The sequence below is a fragment of the Schistocerca americana genome, chromosome 3 (assembly GCF_021461395.2).
Source record: "Schistocerca americana isolate TAMUIC-IGC-003095 chromosome 3, iqSchAmer2.1, whole genome shotgun sequence".
NCBI classification, from domain to species: Eukaryota; Metazoa; Arthropoda; class Insecta; order Orthoptera; family Acrididae; genus Schistocerca; species Schistocerca americana.
This window is the reverse complement of record NC_060121.1, coordinates 230,604,555-230,632,108: the sequence shown is the minus strand read 5'-3', so window position 1 is coordinate 230,632,108 and position 27,554 is coordinate 230,604,555. Positions and strand designations below refer to the sequence as shown.

At 38.7% G+C, this 27,554-nt stretch overlaps 1 protein-coding gene across 2 annotated transcripts in view; it reads left to right on the top strand.

Annotated features, from left to right (window-relative positions):
- The window catches only part of LOC124605326 (titin homolog), an 83,023-nt gene that overhangs the window by 39,961 nt on the left and 15,508 nt on the right, over positions 1-27,554 (top strand). For both annotated transcript variants that reach the window (XM_047136932.1, XM_047136931.1), the window contains exons 4-6: positions 9,398-9,530; positions 10,470-10,611; positions 21,012-21,206. In XM_047136932.1, the coding sequence (XP_046992888.1) occupies positions 9,398-9,530; positions 10,470-10,611; positions 21,012-21,206 (470 nt within the window). The remainder of the gene's footprint in view (positions 1-9,397; positions 9,531-10,469; positions 10,612-21,011; positions 21,207-27,554) is intronic.

The window sequence follows — 27,554 nt, the reverse complement described above, 5'->3', positions numbered from 1 at the left end:
CATTTCTGTCGATGCATTTTTGTAGGCGCTGTGGCAGTTCTTGTATGCCCATGTCATACCAGCTCGCAGCCATGCTGTTCAGAAAGTTATGAACCTCTTCCTTCACCTCGTCGTTGGAGCGAGCTAAATCACTGGGACCACAATTAATGCTGACAGGTACTGTGAGACTCTGAAAAAACTCAAACGGGCAATTCAGAACTGGAGAAGAGGTATGTTGAGCAAGGGCGTACATATTCTCCGTGACAATGCTCGCCCACACATCACTCGGCAAACCCTTGCTCTCCTGCAACAGTTTCAGTGGAGCGTAATCACCCACCCTCCCTATAGTCCTGACTTGGCGCCCAGTGACTATCACCTGTTCCCTAGGTTAAAAGAACATTTGACCGGAAAGCGATTCAGCTCCAACGACGAGGTGAAAGAAGAGGTTCATAACTTTCCGAACAGTATGGCGGCAAGCTGGTATGACATGGACAAACAAAAACTGCCACAGCATCTACAAAATTGCGTCGACAGAAATGTTGATTATGTTGAAAAATAGCTAAATGTTAAAGCCGTAAACTGATGTAAACCATTGTAGAAATAAACAAGTCTATCTACTTATAAAAAAATAGGAGACATTACTTTTGGGCTTACCCTCGTAATTCCTAGGCATTCCTAGGCAGCTAAGATAGAAAGAGCAAATTAATCATCTGGTCAAGAAATGTAGTTCAGCGTGATTCACACTAAGAGCCATATCTCACTTTCAGTCTCATTCAGTCCATTCTGTACTCTCCTATGATATAGTCTGCTGGGGAAATGCTGGAGGAGTTGAAAAAAATCTTCATACATCAGAAACAATCAGTGAAATTAATATACGTGGTCTCTAACAGAACATTCTGCAGGGATCTCTGGAAGACTCTCATGACATTTACTATTACAGATTATATGTATTCACTGATGATGTTTGTAGCAAACAACAGGAAATTAATTCAGAAAAATTGTGACATTCACAACCATGATATAAGATGTGAAAAATTTCCACTGAGGTTCTGCAACTCTTAGAAATTATACAGGGAAGTTACTGAGTCAGGTATCAAAGCTTCCCATCTATATAAAAAAGGAATTTAATAATGTACGGGTATTCAAAAGAAAATTAGAAACATATAAAAAGAATGAATTCTTTAGAGTTACAAGGCATCCTTGAGTGTAACAGCAGAGCAAACCATTCTTGAAGAAAAAATGTAATACTTCAGTTACAAAGACAAATACTTGTCTTTGAACTTGAATTATGATGATAAAATGTAAATTTGTTTATTTCATTAGCATGAAAGTGTGCACACTCATTTATTTTACATTGTTAAGCATTCACTTAAACATGTCATGAAGATAGTCATTTTGTATTCTAATTTGAATCATGATGATAAAATTCAAATTTATTTATTTGTATGTCATTAGGATGAAAATGTGGACTTCCATATCTTTTACTATTTCAACCACTCACTTAAACTTATTCCTCTAAACTTGAGGTTTTAGTATTAAATGCAGCAATTGTTCCTTGAAAATACAATGCAATAATAATAATAATAATAATAATAATAATAATAATGGTTGTTGTTATGGTCTTCAGTCCCGAGACTGGTTTGATGCAGCTCTCCGTGCTACCCTGTCCTGTGCAAGCTTCTTCATCTCCAAGTACCTACTGCAACTTACATCCTTCTGAATTTGCTTAATGCATTCATCTCTTGGTCTCCCTGTATGATTTTTACCCTCCATGTTGCCCTCCAATACTAAATTCATGATCCCTTGATGCCTCAAAACATGTCCTACCAACTGATCCCTTCTTCTAGTCAAGTTGTGCCACAAATTCCTCTTCTCCCCAATTCTATTAAGTACCTCCTCATTAGTTGCATGATCTATCCATCTAATCTTCAGCATTCTACTGTAGCACCACATTTCAAAAGCTTCTATTCTCTTCTGTCTAAACTATTTATCATCCATGTTTCACTTTCACACATGGCTACAGTCCATACAAATACTTTCAGAAAGGACTTCCTCACACTTAAATCTATACTCGATGTTAACAAATTTCTCTTCTTCAGAAATGATTTCCTTGCCATCGCCAGTCTGCATTTTATATCCTCTCTACTTTGACCATCATCGATTGTTTTGCTCCCCAAATAGTAAAACTCATCTACTACTTTAAGTGTCTTATTTCCTAATCTAATTCCCTCAGCATCACCTGATTTAATTCTACTACATTCCATGATTTTTGTTTTGCATTTGTTGATGTTTATGTTATATCCTTCTTTCAAGACACGGTCCATTCCGTTCAACTGCCCTTCCAGGTCCCTTGCTGTCTCTGACATAATTACAATGTCATCGACAAACTTCAAAGTTTTTATTTCTTCTCCATGGATTTTAATTCCTACTCCAAATTTTTCTTTTGTTCCCTACTGCTTGCTCAATATACAGATTGAATAATATTGGGGATAGGCTACAACTCTCTCTCACTCCCTTCCCAACCACTGCTTCCCTTTCGTGCCCCTCGACTCTTACAACTGCCATCTGGTTCCTGTACAAATTGTAAATAGCCTTTCGTTCCCTATATTTGACTCCTGCCACCTTCAGAATTTGAAAGAGAGTATTCCAGTCAACATTGTCAAAAGCTTTCTCTAAGTCTACAAATGGTAGAAATGTAGGTTGCCTTTCCTTAATCTATTTTCTAAGATTAGTCGTAGGATCAGTATTGCCTCACGTGTTCCAACATTTCTACAGAATCCAAACTGATCTTCTCCAAGGTCAACTTCTACCTGTTTTTCCATTCGTCTGTAAAGAATTTGTGTTAGTATTTGTGCAGCACTGACTTAATTGAGCTGATAGTTCAGTAATTTTCACACGTGTCAACACCTGCTCTCTTTGTGATTGGGATTATTATATTCTTCTTGAAGTTTGAGGGTATTTCACCTGTTTCATACATCTCGCTCACCAGATGGTAGAGTTTTGTCAGGGGTGGCTCTCCCAAGGCTATCAGTAGTTCTAATGGAATGTTGTCTACTCCTGGGGTCTTGTTTCAACTCAGGTCTTTCAGTGCTCTGTCAAACTTGTCATGCAGTATCCTATCTCCCATTTCATCTTCATCTACGTCCTCTTCCAATTTCCATAATATTCCCTTGCATTACATCACCCTTTTATAGACTCTCTATTTACTCCTTCCACCTCTCTGCACACTGGACTCGCATTCGGGAGGACGACGGTTCAATCCCGTCTCCGGCCAACCTGATTTAGGTTTTCCGTGATTTCCCTAAATCGCTTCAGGCAAATGCCGGGATGGTTCCTTTGAAAGGGCACGGCCGATTTCCTTCCCCATCCTTCCCTAACCCGAGCTTGCGCTCCGTCTCTAATGACCTCGTTGTCGACGGGACGTTAAACACTAATCTCCTCCTCTCCTCCTCCACCTCTCTGCTTTCTCTTCTTTGCTTAGACCTGGTTTTCCATCTGAGCTCTTGATATTCATACAATTGGTCCTATTTTCTCCAAATGTCTCTTTAATTTTCCTGTAGGCAGTATCTATCTTACCCCCTAGTGATATATGCCTCTACATCCTTACATTTGCTTAGCCATTCTGCACTTCTGTTCATCTTATTTTTGAGGATTTCTACTAGCCCTCGTCTTTTTACCTACTTGGTCCTCTGCTGCCTCCACTATTTCATCTCTCAAAGCTACCCATTCTTCTTCTACTGTATTCCTTTCCCCTATTCTTGTCAGTTGCTCCCTAATGCTCCCTCTGAAACTATCTAGAACCTCTGGTTCTTTCAGTTTATCCAGGTCCCATCTTAAATTTGTACCTTTTTGCAGTTTCTTCAGTTTAAATCTACAGTTCATAACCAATAAGTTGTGGTCAGAGTCCACATCTGCCCCTGGAAATGTCTTACAATTTAAAACCTGGTTCCTAAATTTCTGTTTTACCTTTATATAATCTATCTGAAACCTTCCAGTGTCTCCAGGCCTGTTCCACATATACAACCTTCTTTCATGATTCTTAATCCAAGTGTTGGCTATGATTAAGTTAAGCTCTGTGCAACATTCTACCAGGTGGCTTCCGCTTTCATTCCTTACCCCCTTTTCATATTAACCTACTACTTTGCCTTCTCATCCTTTTCATACTATCGAATTCCAGTCCCCCATGACTATTAAATTTTTGCCTCCCCTCACTATCTGAATGATTTCTTTTATCTCATCATATATTTCTTCAATCCCTTCATCATCTGTGGAGCTAGTTGGCATGTAAACTTGTACTACTGTGGTAGGTGTGGGCTTCTAGCCCTTCTTGGCTACAGTAATGCGTTCACTATGCTGATTGTAGTAGCTTACCCACACTCCTATTTTTTTATTCATGATTAGACCTACTCCTGCATTACCCCTGTTTGATTTTGTATTTATAACCTTGTATTCACCTGACCAAAAGTCTTCTTCCCCTGCCACTGGACTTCACTAGTTCCCTCTATAGCTAACTTTAACTATCCATTTCTCTTTTTAAATTTTCTAACCTACCTGCCCAATTAAGGGATCTGACATTCCACGCTCCAATCCATAGAACGCCAGTTTTGTTTCTCCTGATAACATCCTTCTGAGTTTTTCTCGTCCAGAGATCCGAAAGGGGGACTATTTTACCTCTGGAATATCTTAACCGAGAGTACGTCATCATCATTTAGCCATACAGTAAAGCTGCAGGCCCTCGGGAAAAATTACAGCTGTAGTTTCCCCTTGCTTTCAGTGGTTCACAGTACCAGCACAGCAAGGCTGTGTTGGTTAATGTTACAAGGCCAGATCAGTCAATCATTCATACTGTTGCCCCTGCAACTACTGAAAAGGCTGCCGTCCCTCTTCAGGAACCACACATTTGTCTGGCCTCTCAACAAACATCCGGCAGGTCTGGTTGCACCTACGGTACGGCAATCTGTATTGTTGAGGCACTTAAGCCTCCCCAACAACGACAAGGTCCATGGTTCATGGGGGGTATTAAAAAAAATGAATAAAAATTATAAATAAGTAAGTGCACTCAGAAAGATGACTTTGATTGATTCAATGATGGCATATGCCACCAGGGGGTTAGAAGATGTATTGCTAATGGTTTCAACATGAGCCACCAACAAATAGCGTAGTGGGGTAGCTACTCACCATCTGTGTCTACTCTTTAATTGGGAATGCTCACAGCCAGAAGGCTCAGTCTTGTGCAGATGCATGAAGCAAGCGGGCAACCATGGCACAGAGACACACCTGTGCTTACTACAGCCAACTGAGCGAATTTGAAATGGTTCAAACTGTGGGCTTTAGAATGGCAAGATGGTCCTTTAGGAGAATTGTCACACAAGTTGGATGTGCTGCTTCAGTTGTGCAACAATGCTGTTGTCAGTGGTGCTGTGAACATTCTGACAGCCATAGATGAGGTTCTGAATGTCCACACAGCACCTACAACAGACAGGATTGTCATATTGTAGGGGCAGCAGTGGCAGATCATACAGATACCAGAGCACAGATAAGAGGGCTTGTCAGCCCAGGTGTGTCAGCATGAACTGTTGCGAATCGATTTTTAGCAGTGGGACTATGAGCATGCACACATCTAGCCCATCTTCCACTAGCGCCACAGTGTCTATGTGCATGGCTTGACTGCCGTCAGAGGATCACTTCAGAGATGGTGTGGTTCAGCAGGGTCTTCAGCAATGAAAGCAGATTCTGCTTGCATGCAAGTTTGCACATACGACGTAGACCTTGTGAGTGCTGTCGCATAGAGTGCATTCATCCGAGGCACACTAACCCCATCCCAGGCCTTATGGTCTAGGATACAACAATAAGCTACAGCTCTCAGTCACCTTTGGTGTTTCTGGAGGGGATGCGAACCAGTGCTTGGTTTGCTCAGAATGGTGTTAGACCTATTCTTTTGCCGTTCTTGCAACAGGAAGGTGCTGTGTCGTTCGAACAAGATGCTGCTCACCCACACACCGCCTATGAAACTCAGCATGCAGCAACTTCCTTGGGCAGCACAATCTCCAGACTCAAGTCAAACACATGTGGGATATGATGGGATGAAAAGTTACTCTGCGACTCATCGGTCAACAACTCGTACAGAACTACGTGAACAGGTCGAGCAGGCATGGCATAATGTACCCCAGAACAGTATTCCTCATCTATACAATCGACTGGATGCCAGAGTCAATATGGGTTGATCTTTGGTACCTGAGAACTGCTTGTGATATTCATGTGAAAATGTAATCATATCATGTTCTCCATATGCACTGTTGCAACATTGAATCTTGAGTGAATTGGAAACCTCTAAAGGGGTGGACTAATTTTTTTTCCCAGCAGTGTAAGTGAAATAGTATATGTGTTCTGGAGGTTTCTGGTGATTAAGGGTGGCAGTGTGGTGCTGGTGTGCAAGACTCTCACTCCCCCTTTGCCTATCGAACTTACTTGGAGTTGGTTCGCCGATCTTCTTTTCAGGATCGCCGGCTGCGATGTCCTGCACAACTTCTTCTTCGAAGATAAGATGCTACTTTGGAGGAATTTTTTATACTTTTAAAATAACTCTGTACACTTGAGAATACTTTGAACTCAATCTCACTGTATTTTCATCACACACAACAGTTTTCATACAACTAAAACATTTTTCGTAAGCTCGACACCTTCCAGTCCGTCAGAAACTATCTCATTCATTTTTCCATAAATACAGTCTACAAATCTCTTCAAGTTTAACAAGACAACTGTCTGGACCTTACAAAAGTAAGAGAATTAACGAATAATAATTGTCTCTTCTCTTCTTTCAACAACATTCAAATGTTCACGCAGAAATGTTTGACGTTGCATGGAGTACGGCACATTTATTCCTTGAGCTGGACGTGTAACTTCTTAGGGGGGCTCGGTGGCCACCTGCCCGTGCTGATCATCCGTCCAATACACGTCCATCCTGGACACACATAATTGTGGTGCAGTAGACATAGTTCTACTTTACCACACTCATCTCTAAAATAATGCGTGTTCGAGATGGTGGAAATATGAGAGTCTCTAGAACTTACTCCTAAATTCTCGAGGCAAAATGTAAGAAACAGGGCCAAATAAAAAATCAAATCAAGTAATTGGCATTGAATAGAACAAGTTACAAATAATTGTACAATCAGATTTTCATTAAAATAAGGGAACATATCCATTCATACAATGATGGAAAGTCCTGGATGCAATACAAGTAATGGAAGAAGTAAAGGCAACAGCTCACTTTCAGTTTAGATATTGAACTTTCAATAAGCACATAAACAAGATTGCTGATCATTTGGACCGTGTCCTTCAGAGATACCTAATACAGAAAACAAGCATGTGTTCCCACACACGCGAATAGGTGTGCACACATGGCAGCTATATTTTTCAGGCTAACAACATTGGACCATCTCTGTGCAGCTCAGCTGGAATGAGGGTTTGTGTCGGATGGAATGAGTAAGAAGAAAAAGAATTTACGGGTTGAGGGGTTGCAGGGATGGGTGGCTGACAGCTTGGAGAGAGAGGCAGCAACAAAATGGGAAAGGAATGTGGTTCTGATGATCTTAGAGTGAAAGAGTGGACATGGGTGCATGGGGAGAAAATGTGGAGATGAGTGTTGGGCGAGGGACATTGGGGATTGAGGCCTTGAGGATTGTGAGATTGATGTGTATGTAGTAAGGCCAATTCTGTTCTATTTAATTATGAGAAATCAGACTCCAGATGATAGCGGTTGTGAAGCAGTGATGCATATGTGCTCAGCAGCATGTTCTGCTACTGGGTAGTTAGCTTTGGCCTTGCCATTCTGGGAGATGGTTGGTGATCATGCTCACAAACAGGGCAGTGTAAAAGTTTCAGCAAAGCAGGTGTATGATTTGGCCTGCTTTCTTAGGCAACCCTGCCCCTGATGTGTGAGGTTAGTATACAGAGGTCTTGCAGTTGAGTTTTCAACAGGGATGTGACCAATGCGGCAAGAAATTGAAAATAGGTGTGGTAAAAGGATGGACCAGGACATTTCGTAGATTGGGTGTGTGGCAAAATAACAGTTTGGGAGAGGTGAGAAGGATTGTGGGTACATTGTTCTTCATTGATCACCACAAAGTGTTAAGATCAGAGTTGACCAGCCTGATAGGCACTGTGCCATCTGGATCCCCCGTCCCAATCCATCTTCTCTACATCATGTAGTTAGGAATTTACTTACAACACACGCTTCAGTTCAGCCGTCCTTCTGGCCCCAATCTTCAATATTTCCTGTTCCACTTCCACCTCCATTGTGTTATCGTTTCCCTTATTTCACTCTTTCTACACTTTAGAGGTAAAAATTGACACACATCTGAGATGACAAGGATTTTTATTGAAACTAAAAAGAGTGCTAAAACTGGCCAACAGATGCCACTGCCCAGTGAGGTGCTGCTTTTAAAACTGTCATTATGACAGGTGTGAGCTATGTTGATACATTACAGCATTGCATCATCTGTAGCCTGGCTGGTAAACACCTGCTGGAAGACATGACTTTTATGCAGGATGGTGTTTCAGCCCATATTGCTACAAGTCTGGAAGATCTCTTGTGCACATCATTTGGTGAGGATCACAAGTTGAGCTGCCACTTCCATCATGCTTGACCTCCGAAGTCCGCAGACGTCAATCTATGTGATTATTGTTTGTGGGGTTATCTGAAGTCACAAGGCTACTGTGATTGTCCGATCTCATTTAGGGTGCTAAAAGACAACATCTGATGGTAGTTGTACCTACTGATATGCTGTACAGTGCTGTACACTGTCCATCGTCTACAGTATTGATAAATGACGACTGACAGATTGAGCATTTGCTATAAAGAACATTGTCTTGCAAAAAATCAATTGTTATGCTAATTACTGCTTTTGTATTGTAAGAAGTGATCTGTTGGTCATTTTGGGCAATTATTTTGGGTTTCAATAAAATCCCATATCATTTCAAGCATGAGGGTCAATTTTTACCTCTGCCTACATTATTCCTTGAAGTATTGAATTTTCAAATGTTAATAGACTTTGGGTCATGCTGTATATTCTTTTATGTAAACAATGAAACTGTGAAAAGTATGTCTTTGTTATGAGTAATCCTGGAGTATTAAGTCCTCTGCATTTACTGACTGTTTCTTTCAAAATTAGTTCATTAGTTGCCTGGACACTTATAAGCCAGCAACCTGTGGTGATATGTTAACTGAGAATTGAACATGCGTGCGTTGTCATTTTCTTAATCAAGTCAGTGCTTTGCAGGGGAAAAGTGTGAAGTTTGTCAACATAAAAAGAAAATCAACATGTTAATCTTAGTACAAAATAACGCCTAAGATTGTGTCACTCTTAACATATGAATTTTTAATTTGATACTAAAGAACTTTATTTTACCTATTCTTAAGTGAGAATCGTCTGGCTGAAGAATCTGTCGATGAACCAGAAGCACTAGAAGTTGAAGAACAAAGTTCCACAGTGCCAGTGCCTCGAGTAAAAGTTGGACCAAATGGAGAAATTATTCTTGATGAGCAAAGCTTGGTGAGTGCTGTAATGAAGTTAGCATATTGCTGTCTTGGGAAATATTCACCACTCTGTGCATATAAATTAACAAAACCTGTATCTGCTGAGATGTCTTGGCTATTAAAGTTACATTAATATTGTCGCAGAAGAAGCTGAGTAACACTGTGGTTTAGTGGTTACTATACTAAACTGTTGCATGGAGGGTTGTGAGTTCAAAACTCACCTGGACTGTACAATTTTAATTTGTATATTCGGTTCGAGTGCATTCTAGAAGTATCCACGAATGTGAAGAATCATTGTACTGGAATGTTCTGTAGCTGTATATATACTGTATGTGTTCTGGCCAGAGGCAGCTCGCTCCACGCTCTTGTATGCGCAAGTGCTGAATAAACCTTGGTTAACTAGGTGACATTATTGTAACAGATTCAAACACGAACAGACTATAGGATTCCCAGGCGCCACAATAACCACAAGCTATTTCAATGAAATTATTGCAGCAGGACTTGTAGAGTGGAAACTATATTAAAGAAATATTTATGTGTTCTGATGATGTAAATCAGATTCTGCATACGTTTCAAGGTGGGTCACAGTAGTAAGAGTAGCTTGTTGTTGCCTTCTCAACACTGTTGCATGCCAGTCATTTACTTTGATGTAGGTAGTCTAGAAGACACAGATAATCCAAATCATTGAAGCAAATTTTTTTTGACTAATTACTGTGTCTTGATGATGCTGACTGATTCATTTATTCATGTGGACAATTTAATGTTGGCCGTAATAATGTAAAAGGCATGGGGTGCACAAATGAGTAAAGAGAACACAAAGAGTTCTTTCATAGGTGACTTTTCTTATTCTTCCATCTTTTTAGAACTGATCACAATTTTCAGCTTCAGTGACTATTAATATCTTCATTTGTGAATATGTCAGTCAGGATTGTAATTGTCTTGTATTTATGTGTAGGTTATTGAGACAACAGATGCCAAAAAGAATTGGAATGATCTTCAGAACTCTGAAGTTATTATGGATTATGGTACTGGCACTACAACTTTCAATGCTTACAGTAAAAAAAGAAAAAGCAAGACAAAAGATTGGAACAGGGAAGGTGAGTATATGGCTATGGAAAAAGAATGTTAATTTTCATTAATTTAAGGAAGTGGAACTGAAAGGTGTTGCATGACGACATAAGAGCAGCATTGAGAAGATGTGCAGAATGAAGAAAGTAGGCAGTAATGTTAATCATTATATTCAGTTTTAAACTAATATTGGTTATCTAACAAAAGCTGATGAGCAGCATGGGAGAAGAATCACCAGATAGTAAAATCAGAACTCCATATTAATGATTCATACTTAAATCCCATTGCAGAATAGTAAAAAGTATCGTATGTAAATGCTTCTTGCTTCAACCCCGAAATTACTTTATCTCCATGATTTTGATAAAATCACTTTTTTGTAGAGATGTATGGGCTCAAATTAATTGTTCATACAATGTTTGGTGACCATCATAACATGTATTTGTAAATCCTAAACATCTTTCCATATAAAGTGAGAACCCAGCTACATAGTGCCAAGAGATCTTTGTTTTTTAAATGATTTTAAGATTATGAGAAACTTCAAAAAAATTTCAGTATGGGTTGATGCTCTTAAAGTTAAATACTTGCATTAATTCTGAGGCCCTAACATAAAATTCAAGTTTAAGATGAATTCTTTCACTACACATTCACTTCTGTGATGTATCATAAGTATGGCATTAAATAGTCTCCTGTTGTAGTAAATAATTGTGAATACCTGGAAACATGCAGTGAGTTTTGAACATTTAGTAAATGAAAATATAGCTATAGTGATAACATGTGTGACAGTTTTTGCTGCCCGAGCCTACTGTCACTTGGGTCCAGCTTAGAGGAGAAAGCTCTGCTCATACATTGCAATTTATTGTATGTAATAAAATCCTTCCCATTATGATATCAACTACTGATAATATGGCCATCTAAATACAAGGACTATTAACAAAGTAACTTCTGTTTATTTAAAAAAATTGGTTTACTATTCTGTGAAAGTGCACACTAATTTATTTTTGCACATAGTTTCCAGCCAGATTGAGATATATTGTAGTGTTTAATGAGCTTTGAAATTCCACTTTCATAGAATTCTGCTGTCTGTGGCTGAGACCAACCTACAGTGCTGGTTTTCAACTCACCTTTGTACAGAAGAGTATGAATAATCTGTGGAAAATACAAAGCTCCGTGATGGTGACTCTGCAGTTTTCTTTAACCATTTCATCAACCAAACAAATGAGATCTACATTCATGATACTTGGTTGACAACCTTCCCCACTCACGAGTATTGTGAATGCAAAGTTGATTTGTTTGGTTGATTAAAAAACCGCAGATTCACATCAGGGAGCTTTGTGTTCATTTTCCACAGATTATTCGTACTATTCTGGACAAAGGAGAGTTGAAAACCAGCTTTGTAGGTTGGCTACAGTTACAAGTGGCAGAATTTTAGGAATGGGGAATTTCAAAGCTCTGCCTGGAAACAAAGTGGAAAAATAAATTAGTGTGTGTTCTTTCATAGTATTGTAAAACAAATTCTGTAATTTGATTCACTTCTTTTTTAAAAGTAATTGGAGGCTACTTTATGAATAGCCCTTGTATAAGGAGGCTTGCACACATTGCAGATTAATTTCTGACTAAAGGAATGGAGGCTGTCCTTGAAATGTTGAGCTTAAATTAATAATGCCTGTAACTAGGATATGCATACTGAATAAGGTAATACAAATGACGCACTGGACTAGTTTGGGGGTAGTAGTGTTCAAATAATTATATAGTTAACTCTATTTAGATTTCCTTATTTTTAGTTGGAGGGTACAGGTTGTTTCTTCAGTGATGCCACAACTGATTTTTTTGTCTCTGCCTTGTCCACCTGAGTTTGTGCTCTATTTTAATGACCTCATTGCCAATGGAATGTAACAATCAAAATGTCCTTCTCTGCCCCTTTGAAAACCTTCAGTCACTACATTGCTGCAGTAGATGCAACTATTACTTTATCTCTGAAAAGCCAGAGTTGTAGTGACTTTTCACACATGATAATAAATACTGCATGGTGTTCTTTCAGATGTTATACTGAGTGTGTTACAGGGCGTAGACACTCTTTGATTGTGATGCTGTTGGAAGTGCCAGTTATGTTCTTTTTGAACTTGTTTTGGATACATGGCTTCCTTAATACTCTTTCTATTTTAAATTTTCTCACGGATAAAAATTACAAATATTGAAACCTGGAAAAATCTGCTTTGCCAATACCCATACTCGCTGCTTGTTCTTCAGGAACAATGTGTGTATATAATCTTCATGTACAGTCAAACACTTATCATAATGAAACTTCCTGGCAGATTAAAACTGTGTGCTGGACCTAGACTTGAACTTAGGCCCTTTGACTTTCGTGGGCAATTGCTCTACCAAGTTTTAATCTGCCAGGAAGTTTCAAATCAGCACACACTTCGCTGCAGAGTGAAAATTTCATTCTGGAAACTTATCATAATAATTGAAACATTGCAAGCTTGAACTACCAGAATGTTCACAACACTCATTGTCCTAAAACTGTAGTACTACATTTTATTTAAGGTATTGATGTGGTTGTGCTAGTATTAATACTTCACAACAAAATTGTTGATACGAAAGATGTGGGTGCATTGGTGGGGTACCAATGACACTATAAACAAGAAAGTGCTGTGACCTACATGGAAAGAGCTGCAGGTAGAAATTATTGTGGCTATGATCTAGAACAAACAGGCAATACATAGCTAAAATGTAGGTATTCACGTCTCTTAGACAGGTACTTGAATGATTTGATTCAGGTTGGTAACATGTAGAGGAGCTATTGTTCAGGTTCAAACAAACCAACCTCTAGAAAGATGTATACCTAGCAGACTAATTAAAGTTGATAGAGATCCCACTTGGTGTTTATATAATATCAGGAAGCATCTTAAGTAAAAGTGTCCAATGCACAATAGGTTCAAAACAAAGCATAAATCAACATGTAGGTGGATGTTAATTGAAATGTTTTTAGTTACCAGAAGTGTAGCAGAATATGACAGGGCTTCTCTCAAACTGCAAGCAAAGTTTGACATATGCTTAAACTGTCAGTAGTGCACAAATCAGTGCCCAAACACTTGTAGGTGGGACAAGAACCGAAATAGAAAATAACAAAGGAAAATTGAGGAATATTGCCATCATTCAGTGGCTATATTGCTGCTGAGACAAGTAATATAGTAATCAGTTCTGAGTGCCAATATTATGAAAAGGATAGAGTGCTACTCACCATATAGTGGAGATGCTGAGCTGCGGACAGGCATAACAAAAAGAATGCTAAACAAGTGACCTTTCAGCCAAAAGACCTCCTGAGGTAGACAAACACACCCACAAGTGTGCAAGTGTGGTTCCTCCCCCCCCCCCCCCCCTTACACACACACACACACACACACACACACACACACACACACACACACGACCACTGTCTCTCGTCACCGATGGAAAACTGCGAGCAGTTGTGCATCTGAATGCTGTTGAGTGTGTGCCAAATTATACACAGAATTCTCTAGTGAATTAGCACCTTTTTTTTGCTATGATTTACTGCAAATTTCTCGAGCAGAGGTATGTTTCCCATGTCTGGAAAAGAGAAAAAAGTCACACCATTCTATATCCCATGGTTGGTAAAGAGCACAAGTCACAACAGTCTCCAACAGAGAAATATAACCTATCAGTATAATTGCCTTCATATATCACTCACATCTATTTGTAGTGTAATTCTAGAACACATTCTTGGTTCAAACATTATGATATACATGGAGTAAAATAATATTCTACATGGAAATTGGCATGGGTTTTAGAAACATCAAGCATGCAAAACCCAACTCGTGCTCTTCACACATGCTATCCCCAGTCCAGTGGATAAACTAAAGCCAGTTTCTTCAGGTTTTCTGAACTTCAAAAACCCTTTCTTTCAGTATTCCATTAGTGCCTTTTAAAGAAAATGTGTGGCCCATGGCATATCTAATCAGTTTTGGAACTGGTCAAAAATTTACTAAAAGACAAGACAGCATGTTTTCCACAGTCATGTATAGAGACTGAAGTAATGAAGTAATGCCTTGATTATATCAGATATGCCACAGGGAAGTATAATAGGACTATTGCCATTTGTATTATACATTGATGACTGAGCAGATAGCATTAGTTTCAAGCTCAAGCTTTTCTCAGTCAGTGGAGTTATTTGTGAGGAAATTGCATAAGGTAAAAATTGCAGTAATGTCCAGTTAGATAGACCCTACGTACAAAATATCAGCCTGATGCAAGGCCTGGGAACTAACTCTTAACCTGGAGAGTTTCAGAGTTGGGCATTTCACTAAATGTAAAAATATGGCGTACTTTGACAGGAAGTTTAGTGAGTCCCATATAGTGTCAGTAACGGCGTACAAATATTTGGGAATAACAATATGTATAGGTATGAAGTGAAACTAACAAATAGGCTCAGTTGTGGGTGAAGCAAATGGCAGCCTGTACTTCTTTGATAGAATACTGTGGAAATGCAGTTTGTTTGCAAAAGGGAGCACTTGTAGAGCTTGTATTGAACACTGCTTAAAAAGTGTATGTTTCTCATACAGGTTGGACTAAGAGGGCAAATCAGATAAACTGTGAGTGATTCAAGTTAGTCTGACTGACAAGAAAGTGTAATAGAATTGTTGAGAAGTTGTAATTGAATTGTTGAGAAATTGTAATTGATAGACATGGTAAGAAGCAGAATGGGAGGGAAAGACAGAAGATGCATGGGCATTGGGGTCAGGAGGGTTGTGCAGTGTAGGAGGGCGATGACATGGAGGTGTGAGTTGGGAGGAAGTAACATGACAGAGGAACAGGAATCTGTTGGGTTGAGGGTGAATGTGAACATGGTTAGCGAAGAGGCCAGGAGGATTATGGGAGCAAAGGGTAGGCCTATATTGCGAGGATAACTCCATCTGTGCAGTTCAGAGTACCGTATTTACTCGAATTTAAGCCGCACTCGAATCTAAGCCGCACCTGAAAAATGAGACTCGAAATCGAGGAAAAAAAATTTTCCCGAATCTAAGACGCACCTGAAATCTGAGACTCGAAATTCAAGGGGAGAGAAAAGTTTTAGGCCGCACTTCCAAATCGAAACAAACTTGGTCCATTGTAATATTAGACACAATTTAGGTTGAATGAATGACGATACAGCTGTAGTAGTTTGGTTCGAGTCGTAAGCTTAGCAGTTAAGCTTTACCAGGTAGCCGTTGTTATGCGTCAGGCGCTCCGTCCGTATTTATACGGGTACCCTTCCTTTTTCACGTGCTTCGTCTGGTTTGAATTGATTGCTTATTTTTCTTTGATCTGACAAGTGCAGTTCTCTTTGTTATAGGTGTTTCCGTCACTCAAAGCTGAAAATGCATTACTGTACTGTGTCATGCATTGTTTGTCGCATTCTGAAAATGAGGGTTTACGGCCTGTCGCCGCTCACGGTATGGCTTGCTTTTGTGCACGCTACCGCCGCTTACAATTAAAAAAAAAACAAAGAGAGGAATTGTCTCATTAGCGAAACAATGGCATTAGACTGCTATTCGTTGCTACTTACACTGCTGCTTTCTTTGATAATGATCAACAAGAATCAAATAATAGACTGCGTATGATAGAAGATGTTCTGAACGAGAATTTAGCGAAAATTTTTTCCGTTTGAAAATCTTTGCAGACGCCTCTTTAGTACATTACATTGTGCATAGAAATTAGAGTCATCTTAGATTTAAAAATCTAGTCAATTGCCGTGCTTCATTTTTGACTGTATCACTATTAGGCATAAGAATAATACGAATATAAACATGACATGGTATGTATATTCTTCTGCGTCTGCTGTTGTCTCACTCTAGTTTCGTAGTTTATTAGGTGGACAGGATTTAAATGAGATAGCAGCAAACACGAAAGAATACATGGCAAAATGTTTATATTCGTATTATTCTTATGGTGAAGAGAATACTGCATGTGATTCACAATTCATAAAAGTTCCTATTAGCAACCATTTCTTCTCACAGTTAGGAAAAAATTCAGAAAGCAGAGTTAGGCATATTGACAAATATCCCAAACAGTCTTGCCAGTCAGATTTTCGTAGTACATTGAAATATTGCTACGTTCGAAGAGGAACAATACGGAATTTGTATTTACTTCGTTGGATAAGGTATGAAAATGCAGTGGTCGAAACTCAGGGCAGAGAAAAAAAAGCTCGTCTTCCACCTTTTTTTTTTTTATTTATTTACTGACGCAGAGGTTTTGGTGCCAGTATTTGTCTTTGTGCCTGTGAAGCATGCCTGCGTAGCGCTACATATATTCGATGACAGAAGTTAGTTGTGGCGGCACCTACCAACATTTTTCAGAACTTCGGCTTACTTTGCACTCGATTCTAAGCCGCAGGCGGTTTTTTGGACTACAAAAACCGGAAAAAAAGTGCGGCTTAAATTCGAGTAAATACGGTAGCTGGTGCTGGAGGCAAGGATCCAGACAGCAGGGTTTTTGAAGTAGGCCTTGAAGTCGAACACATTGTGTTAGCTAGCTAGTTACTTACTGACGTATTTACTTTCATGTTCCATGGTTTAGTTTTATGATACATTGTAATGATGAGGGATGAGTCATGTTACATTCGCTTCACAGTTAATTTGTAAATATGGATATGTGCTCTCTCTCTCTCTCTCTCACACACACACACACACACACACACACACACAAAACAACGTTTGGTAGCGGCCAGTCATTCTGGTGGTCAGCTGGTTCACGGTCATGCACACACAGTGCTGTGCAGAAATTGCAGCAGAGCTGGTATATTAAGTGGCTGTTTTCACAGGTGGTCATGCCGTTGATTGGTAAAGGGTAAGCATGTGACAGAACTATAATAAGATGTGGTGGGTGAGTGAATCAGGCAGTTTTTACTCCTGGGTCTCCCACAGGGATATGACCACTGTGGCAAGGGGTAGAGAATGGAAATATCATAGGGATGGACCAGGATGTTGGTGTAGGACAGGTAAGCACAAAATACCACCTTAGAAGGTGTGGGACAATCAAAGCCCTGGCAAAGGACATGATTCAGTTGCTTCAGTCTGGGAAGATATTGTGTTTGCAGTTGGTTCTCGTAGGTGGTTAGAAGTTCAGAGATGTGTGAGGATACAGTGCGGGAAATTTTTGGTAGAGTGGCTTTGGGGATAGTGCCTGTCTGTGGAGCCCTTTGTGAGACTGAAGATTGGGATTCTCATCACTGCAGATATGCCCTCTACAGGTGGCCAGGCTAAACGGGAGTGATTTATTGGTTTGGTTGAGGCATAAGCTGTCAAAATGCAGGTCCTGTTGGTGGTTGGTAGGCTTGATATACACTTCAGAAAGATGTCATACACATTGTGAGAACTTTATTAGAAAACCTCAAGCTCTGTCTTTCAGGGCAGGATTCAGACATATTCTTCAGTACCCCTATGTTTCTATCCCATGGAGAGATTTTGCAGATAAAATTAGGAAAAAAACTGTGAACTAAAGAGGAGTAAATCTTGATGTATGATTGAACGAGAAGTAATTTTTGCCACACATTTCACAATATATGTAAATGTAGGGATAGTTATTCCTTAAAAAGAGTAGCCTGCTGTAGAGACTAAGACGTGTTATCTGCTGTGAAACCATCTTACAACTGTCTCACAAATCAGTAATGAGAATGTTACACATCAGTTGTTGAATGTGTGATATGTTTACCACATCATGTTTTGATACTTTGATGAAGAGCGAAGACTACCACAAGATGATCAGTGACCTTTTGGATCTTACCACTTATAAAAAGTTGAAAAAGGATCCTACAACGAAAGTGTTGACAGTTACCAATCAATTAATAAAAAAGTCTTCTATTCCTTCAGAGGATAAAAAAGATCTTTGCAAAACGGAAGCTTATCCTCCTAGATTATATGGGCTACCTAAGGTGCATAAACCTAATGTCCCACTGAGACCGATAGTAAGTGCTATTGGATCCCCTACTCAAGAGCTGGCTAGACATCTTGCCACCTTGTTACAACCGTTTATTGGAAAAACTGATCATCATATTAGGAACTCTATGCACTTCATCGAAAAATTGAAGGAGATTACCGTCAGCCCCAGTGATATTCTTGTCAGCTTTGATGTAGTGTCTCTGTTCACCATGGTTCCTGTCAACGAAGCTCTTGCTTGCATATCTGACACATTTCTTACTGATATAGTAGCTTTGTTTATACATTGCCTGTCCACGACTTATTTTTAGTACAATAATGAGTTCTATGAACAAATTAATGGAGTGGCAATGGATAGCCCTCTGAGTCCAGCCGTTGCTAATATTTTTATGGAATTTTTTGAACAGCAAGCACTGCAGTCAGCCAGAAAAAGGCCTTTGAAGTGGTATCGGTATGTGGACGACACTTTTGTCATATGGAATCACGGTGAAGAAGAACTGAACCGTTTTTTTGAAGCATTTTGAATAGCATCAATTCAAAAATACAATTCACTATGGAGACAGAGAGTAATGGACAGATTAATTTTTTGGATGTCTCAGTAATTAAACGAGCAGATGGGACTCTGGGTCACAAAGTCTACAGAAAAGATACACATACCGATCGTTATCTTCATAAGGATTCGAACCATCATCCCTGGCAGAAGAGAGGTATTATCAAGACATTGGTGGACAGGGCTAATAAAATCTGTGAGCCAGCTTATTTGCAAGAGGAACTAAACCACTTGCGAACCACTTTCCAGAAAAATTGGTACGCTGGCAAGGAGATAGATCGAGCACTCCATCCCAGAAGAAAAATGTCCGAAAACGTGCAACAACAACAACAACCATCGGTGGGGAAAGTTTTTCTTCCATTCATCCACAATATTATGGACCGTATCGGGAAAGTGCTGGCCAAGTTCAGAGTTGAAGCAATCTTCAGACCCACCAAGAAGATTAGTGAATGCTTAAGATTGGCGAAAGATGCACGACACCCTTTAGCTACTCCTGGTGTGTATAAAGTTCCGTGTAGTTGTGGGAAGGTTTACATTGGAACCACAAAAAGAAGTATCAATACTTGCCTAACTGAATACAAAAGGAACTGTCGACTGGGACACACGGACAAATCAGCTGTAGCGGAACACGTTTTTGAAACGGGTGACCATGAAATAAAATTTTGTGAGACGAGCGTGCTAGCTAAGACATCGCATTATTATGCATGTATGTATAGAGAGGCTGTAGAGATTTTTAAACACCACAACAGGAAAGAAGAAGGCTTGAAGTTAGATAAGATATGGCGGTCGACTTTGTACCAAAGATGTGACAATCGATTACCTTCGATCGAGAGTAATGACGCCAGCCAGAGATAGTTTTACTGTTGACAACACGTGACGAGTGGTGGTGCCCTCTACGCGCTCTATATAAACAGGACCTCCACGGCCTAGCAACCAGTCGTAGACTCACCTCAGATGATGTTGCCCGCAGCTGGCAACGAAACGACAGGGAGAAGTATTTCTACTATTGGACCACGGCCTGTTAGACCGGAAGTTTTAATTACTGAGAACTTTTTTAGTTTGTTAATATAATTAATCAATAATATTGTGGAGATGCTGAGTCGCAGATGGATAGATGTTGCATTCCATCTTGGATTTTCCGTTTTTAATATAATTAATCTTTTAGTATAGCATAGTTCAGTTGATGGGCTTTAAAATTGAATGTTAGGTTAAGTAAAAAGGATGTAATGTGTCAAAATGATATATTATTAATTCAATTTAAATAAATAAATAAATAAATAGTGTGTTAAAAAAAAAAGGCATTGATGCTTTCTGCATCATTGCCCAACCTGTGTTTAGAGGACAGTGATAGGTAGTGGTCATCAGCCCATAGTGAAATGTCCCCTTGTTATTGAGCTATATGCTGCAATAGATATTCTAGTGGTGTGAAAACATCCTTAAATTGAAGTTCAGATGGTGTTCTAGCACATACTTTATTAATTACAATCCTGCAAACATGTCCTAGGGAGAAGGAGAATATATAAAATGTAACGAATACTGTCCAACTGATGCCTGTTCCTTAGAAAATCAATTGTTCATTCTGGAATTATTTGTTCATTATGCATGTATGCCCCTTAGATTTTTGTATTCTTTCTCTTGTGAAGAAAACAGGTACATAATAAAGTATAAGAAAGACTGCATGGATAGAACTGTCAGTTTCCTTCCAATACAACATAGCACAGGGCTATCCTAATCTATGGGCACACTCTTTGCTTGATCTTTTGGGATATTTTGATTGGGTTATTTATATGTGTTGGTTTCTGTTTCAAAGAATTAATTGTGGAAAACTGTTTTTCAAACTGATGGTTTTTTTCTGTAATATTTTCTTTCCACAGATAATTACAAGAATTCTTATATAGTTTTATAGTTATTGTTAATCATTTTCCCATGTCCTTTTCTGTTTAATTAGAAACATTAAGATTTTACCGGGCTCTTCACACTGTGGGAACAGACTTCCTTGTGATGCAATCACTGTTTCCCAAATTCACTCGCAAGGATCTAAAGGACAGATATAAAAAAGAAGAAAGAATTAATAGGGAATTAGTGGAAAAAGCTCTACGAAATCCACTTACTTTTGATTTGACAGAACTGCAGAAGGAATTTGGTAAGTGTTCACAAAATCCATTACTTTTCCCCTCACATCATTAATGTCTGATTTGTTCCATATGGGTGAAAGCTACTCCTTCATATTTGTTAATTAACTTTTCTCTTGAAATTGTGTAACTCTTATCATAAATCAAAGCAATGTGAAGGATAATATGTTATTTGCAGAATATAATTAAGTAGTGTGTGTGTGTGTGTGTGTGTGTGTGTGTGTGTGTGTAAAACAGTGCTGTTAAAGGTGATAGTTTTGCTACCTAAATATTCTTCCTGTTTTACAGTTTAACCACTCTTAATAATCTATTCAGAGTGTATACGACCTGGGAGAACGGGAAAAACCCAGGAATTTTTTCATCTGGGAGAAAACCAGGAAAAACCCGGGATTTTTTTAGAATTCCGGGAATTTTTCGTTGTTTTAGTTTTCAGTTAAATTTCTGTAATTTTGACTGGTAAGAACCAATACTCAAACAAAGGATATTACTGTATCCCGTCATTGCAGAATAATACTGCAGCATTAAAACATGAACGAGAGAAAAAACACGAAAATTAAATTAAATTGCAAAGGAAATGTGCCATATAAAATAACACAGTGCTCGTACAAGTGTCTACCAACAGCAAAATGTGTCAGAGGCTTTCAGAACACTATGCAATGCTTCACAACAACAAATTGCCTCCGATGGGTGTAACATCACAACTGTTTACATTAGACTCATTTAATCAGTTGCGAGTGGGCTCATGCTCACGTGCAGTTGAGTTGCGTATGAGTAGTACCTTCTCCCGCTTCTGGCTACAGAAATGTGGCTGTTGGCTGTGTAAGCAGCAGTAGCAGCAACCAGCTGCCAGATTCACGCTTGCGGAGCAGGCCCGGATCTAGTGGGGGGTGGGGGCAATCCGGGGGTATCTGAAGCGGGTGGCAATTACAGAGGGAGGAGGCAAATTCATATTCTTGAGGAAACAAACCTTGTTTCACAAAGCACCTAGCATCCAGCTCACATTGGTCTATCATTTATTAATGTTGTTGTTGTTGTGGTCTTCAGTCCTGAGACTGGTTTGAGGCAGCTCTTCATGCTACTCTATCCTGTGCAAGCTTGTTCATCTCCCAGTACTTACTGCAACCTACATCCTTCTGAATATGTTTAGTGTATTCATTTCCTGGTCTCCCTCTACGATTTTTACCCTCCGCGCTGCCCTCCAATACTAAATTGGTGATCCCTTGATGCCTCAGAATATGCCCTACCAACTGATCCCTTCTTCTAGTCAAGATGCGCCACAAATTTCTCTTCTCTCCAATTCTATTCAATACCTCCTCATTAATTATGTGATCTACGCATCTAATCTTCAGCATTCTTCTGTAGCACCACATTTCGAAAGCTTCTATTCTCTTCTTGTCTAAACTATTTATCGTCCACGTTTCACTTCCACACAAGACCACACTCCATACAAATACTTTCAGAAACGACTTCCTGACACTTAAATCAATACTCGATGTTAACAAATTTCTCTTCTTCAGAAACGCTTTCCTTGCCATTGCCAGTCTACATTTTATATCCTCTCTTCTTTGACCGTCATCAGTTATTTTGCTCCCCAAATAGCAAAACTCCTTTACTACTTTAAGTGTCTCATTTCCTAATCTAATTCCCTCAGCATCACCCGATTTAATTCAACTACATTCCATTATCCTCGTTTTGCTTTTGTTGATGTTCATGTTATATCCTCCTTTCAAGACATTGTCAATTCCGTTTAGCTGCTCTGCCAGGTCCTTTGCTGTCTCTGACAGAATTACAATATCATCGGCGAACCTCAAAGTTTTTATTTCTTCTCCATGGATTTTAATACCTACTCTGAATTTTTCTTTTGTTTCCTTTACTGCTTGCTCAATTATTCATATGAATTTGAAATGCACCCCTGCTGTTTTTTGAACACATTCTAAGTTGATTTCTGAATGAATTATAAGTTGATTTTTGAATGCGTGCATATGTGTCTCTGTCACATCTAGAAATAAACTTTCCTGCAGACAGAACGGGACGGGGCTATACGAGCTGAGCGGAATGAAATCAAACCGGTGAATGCTAACTGCTGCTTGTTTATGTGGTTGATTCAGTTTGCGAATGTTCAGCATTGTTATAATTACTAGTGAAATCCGTAGATTCAGATTAGCAGAGTGGAAATAAATGACTAACAGGAATAATAGGTAAGAAATATTAGTATTATCTTCTAGGGGTACCCAAGAAAGTGAAATTTTGACAGAAAATTTTTGGCCTGATCGCTACACTAGACAAGGCCAGTTGTAGTCCGCTTAAGTTCCATTCTGGGAGTAGCGCAGGAAACACATTATACAAACTCGTAATAACGCCGAACCAGAGAATAATTGCTGGACAACTAAACCAGTGATTGTGGCAGGGTTAGTAAAGTTAACCGGAGATTGAGTTTTGACAGTGGTAGGAATAGTTACAGAATTAGTGATGACAGGACTGTTTGTAAGAACGAGGAAGGAGAAGAAACGGGGACATCACGCAAATTATGGAAGAACATGACGATTCCAAATTTATAAAAAAATTTCGTTCTACTACTTTTCGGTTTCGAGCATGAGAAACTGGAGCGTATGAATGAAATGTGAAACTATTTCCTAATGCAAAGCTTTTTGCTTGTAGTAGGCCAAATAGGTATTTCGTATTGGTACTTCATGAATTATATATTCTGTCATATTATAAAAATGTTCATTATTGCCAAAACAGTCTTGCTTATTTTTGTTTGTTACAATTGCCGCAATATTAGAAAGGCCTATTTTGTTTTATCCAGCACACAGTGACAAAATAGATGTAATCAAATGGAGAAACCACACCAGTCTTGGGTACTGTTTGTATTAACAGCTTTTTCAGTATTAGACAATGACATTTCCATTTTTCATGTAGCAAAACGTTTGACGAATTTTGATGAGGTAATAGTTCTTTCATAGAAAGGAAAGCACACCGTGTCAAGCTGTAGCAAGATTAGAGAGAAAAATCGCTAGGACGTAAGGAGTGAAGAAATGTGTACTGTCTTTACTGCTTTTAGGTATCCTGTATTTAATTTTATGTCACACAGAAGAGCAAGTTATTAGCTAATAGGCAATAAAGAATCCAGATTTTCTGAAGAGTTCTTGTTCTCCTGGTTACAAATAACCCTATCCAGTATTAATTGCGAGAGGTTATATATAAAGAGGGGCAGGATGTCAAATTGGCCGACTGGGAGCAGGAGAGGTACTACAGAACATTTTAATTTCCACTGTCCTGAAATAGTTGGCTGGCATCCATTACAAAATATACACGTTTGAGTTCCACAGATCGAAATACAGTGATGTGCACTATAAGAATGTTGTTTGAAGAGGTGTTCTAACAATAGCACCACTTGCAAAGTAGGTTAGAAATCAGATTAATAATATTGCTCACGCAGCATATGTTCGCTTTATCGGGCAACAACAAAGTTGTTGACTGTGGATGGTATCGTCAGAATGGAAATAATGAAATCACTGTAAAAAAGTCATTAATTTTGGCACTTATCTTGAATGGATTCCCATGTAGATTTCGTCGAAGTTGTTATGGCTCATCATGTTGATTCTAGGGTGATTCCACTTTGGCTGCTAGAAGGTCCAGATCTGTATTTTAGCAATATTTGAAGACCTAACAAATGCGTTTTTCAGGAAATTCTTAATGATCAAACAATCCCAGATCAGAGCAATGGTATGGTAGAAATAATTTTTGACTTGGTGTTCACGATCCACATTTTTATTAAACTTCTTGTAAATTCACATATACTACTTCTTAATTGTCACATCATCAAGAAAACAGTTTTGTATCAATCTTCATATATTTAATTTCCACTTTAACGAAACACAAGACTTGACTGTTCTTTTACAAAGCGAAATAACAACTTAACTTCTGCAAAGTGAAACAAAGACTGCCCTGAGCGCATTCGCGCCAAAACGGTCACGAATAAATAAAAGATTATGACAGTCTCACAGAAATGAATACACACAAGAACCATATCACTGTAATATATCGATACATCGGAGTACCTATACATTAATAAAACCAAATGTGAATATTGTCACAAAAATATGTCTGTTACTTCGCAGAAAAGTAGTACGATATTACTGGTATCGAGAACTGGGGTTGGAGTGCCGTAATGGTCACGTAAATAAAGAACCATTACAATGTCTTACATTTCCTTGAAGGTATATGTTTTACATATCAGACTATTCAGAAAGATGTGCGCTACAAAATGAACTTATTTTTGAAAAGTCGTTTTTTGACGTTCTGATGCGCAGAGTAGTCTGAGTTACAGTGGTGGGCGGAGGGAGGGGTCGTCTCCACGTGACCCATGTTTACATTTGATGATTTTTCTGTTTCCTCTTCGTTTACCGTTATCATGTCAAATAGAAACAAGACAGATTTCTGTGGCTGGGAGCTTTCAAGTGAATTGAAATACATTCATATAATTAAGGAAGGCTAATATATGTTACTAGTTTCAGATTTTCTTTTATTTCCATCTGTCTTGACAGTCAAGCATTAATCGCCTTGCAGACCAATAAAGTTATTTTTGTCAGTTTGCTAAAGAAATTTGGCTTTTATTAAGCTTTCCTGCTGATGCAGTCAATTTATTTGAAACGAAGGGTTTAATTCCACACTATGGCTAGTTTCAACTCTTTGCTGCATTTCAAGTGCACGATTTCAATCTTCTAGCACGTATGGCACTATGCCATAACAAAGAACCAAACATGGGATAATACAGTACTGGTACTACAAGAAAATTTACCTCCCGAAAACTACACTGAAAAGCTTCATATCAGGTTGAGGTCTACATCATTGGGAATCTCTACATACAAATATGCACTGTAAGGCGAACTATGCATTATAGTATGGTTCACGAAATTCTGACGCTCTTGGAGTATCCTCTGATGTCGTTTCTTTTATGACATAATGTAAGATCTTTTAATGTTTTACACATACAAACATACGGGCTTCCTACATCACCATAGCTGCGCAAGCGTGGTGACGCCTCTTAAATCTGGCGCTCTCTGGCAACTGCTGAAATGAATCTGTTTCTAACAGGTCTCGGGAAAATATTGCGAATTGTTGTTCGAAAAGCGTTATTTTCAAAGTAAATTTCCTTATACGCAAAATGAACTATGTGCGAGAATGGTCGAAGAATTTCCTAAATCACAGAGTGTTTGCCCTCTTTTAAAAATCAACTCTTTTGTCATGAGCCATTTAGAAGAATTTCGAGCCCAGGCGATCAGAGATTTATGTCAGTAATAAAAAATTTTACTGGCGTGTTTGTGTGATGTATCTTAAAGTGTAACATGCACTAAACAAATCAACATTATATGTGAAAGCTTAGCTTCTGATGTAGCTTATTAATCTTCGAGACAAATATTATATGCGAAAGCTTTGCTTTTCTTGTAGCAACACTATGTACATTAATTTAAAATTTACCTGTTGGTGGAATTCGAATTTATACTTTCATAATACAAAAATATGCAGCGCACATGTTGCTGCACATCAAAGATCTTTCCAAAACATGTTTTTTCCCCTGAGTTTAGTTTTCTAAAGTGCCGGGAAACTCTACGTTGCTGTATAACACCATAGCCATTCAAAGGATTGATAACTTTCACAGTTTTGAGGGAAAGTATACTGTCACTTAACATGTAAAAAGTGTATTTTCACCTGGGAGAAAATGTATTTTTAACCGGGAGATCCAGGAATGTTTTTATTTGTCCGCGTATACACCCTGCTATTATACTTACAAAACCAGAGCAGTGATTCTGCATTTGTTGCCTTTGGTAACTGAAAAAAAGTCAGAGCTTTCAAGTAGTAAATGGCCTGTTCCAAGATTGCGAGCAAAGAAGGCGTTATAGATTTATGACATGTTTTCTACTCACCATATAGCAGATATGCTGAGTCACAGATAGTTTGTAACTATCCGCGACTCAGCATCTCTGGTATATGGTGAGTAGCAACTTTCCTTTTCGTAATATTATTACATTACATCCTGGATTTTCCACTGTTTGATTTATGAGCTGTTTATTGGACATTATGTAGATCACAGAGATTTGTAATTCACAATAGACTTCATTAAAAATACTTTTAATAACAAAGAAACATTTAACAGTCTTTCTCAAAAAATGGTCAAAAAATCATCTGCTCACCTAAGAAACCTAACTGATTGCAGCCAGTACTGAACTACAAATTTGGTATATAAAAACCAAATATGAGGAGAATATGTGCAATACCTCAGGTGATCACCTTTAGTAACTCACTGCAGCAAAATAGTTAAGTACCTAATTTGAGATATTAGGAGAGATAAACCATAC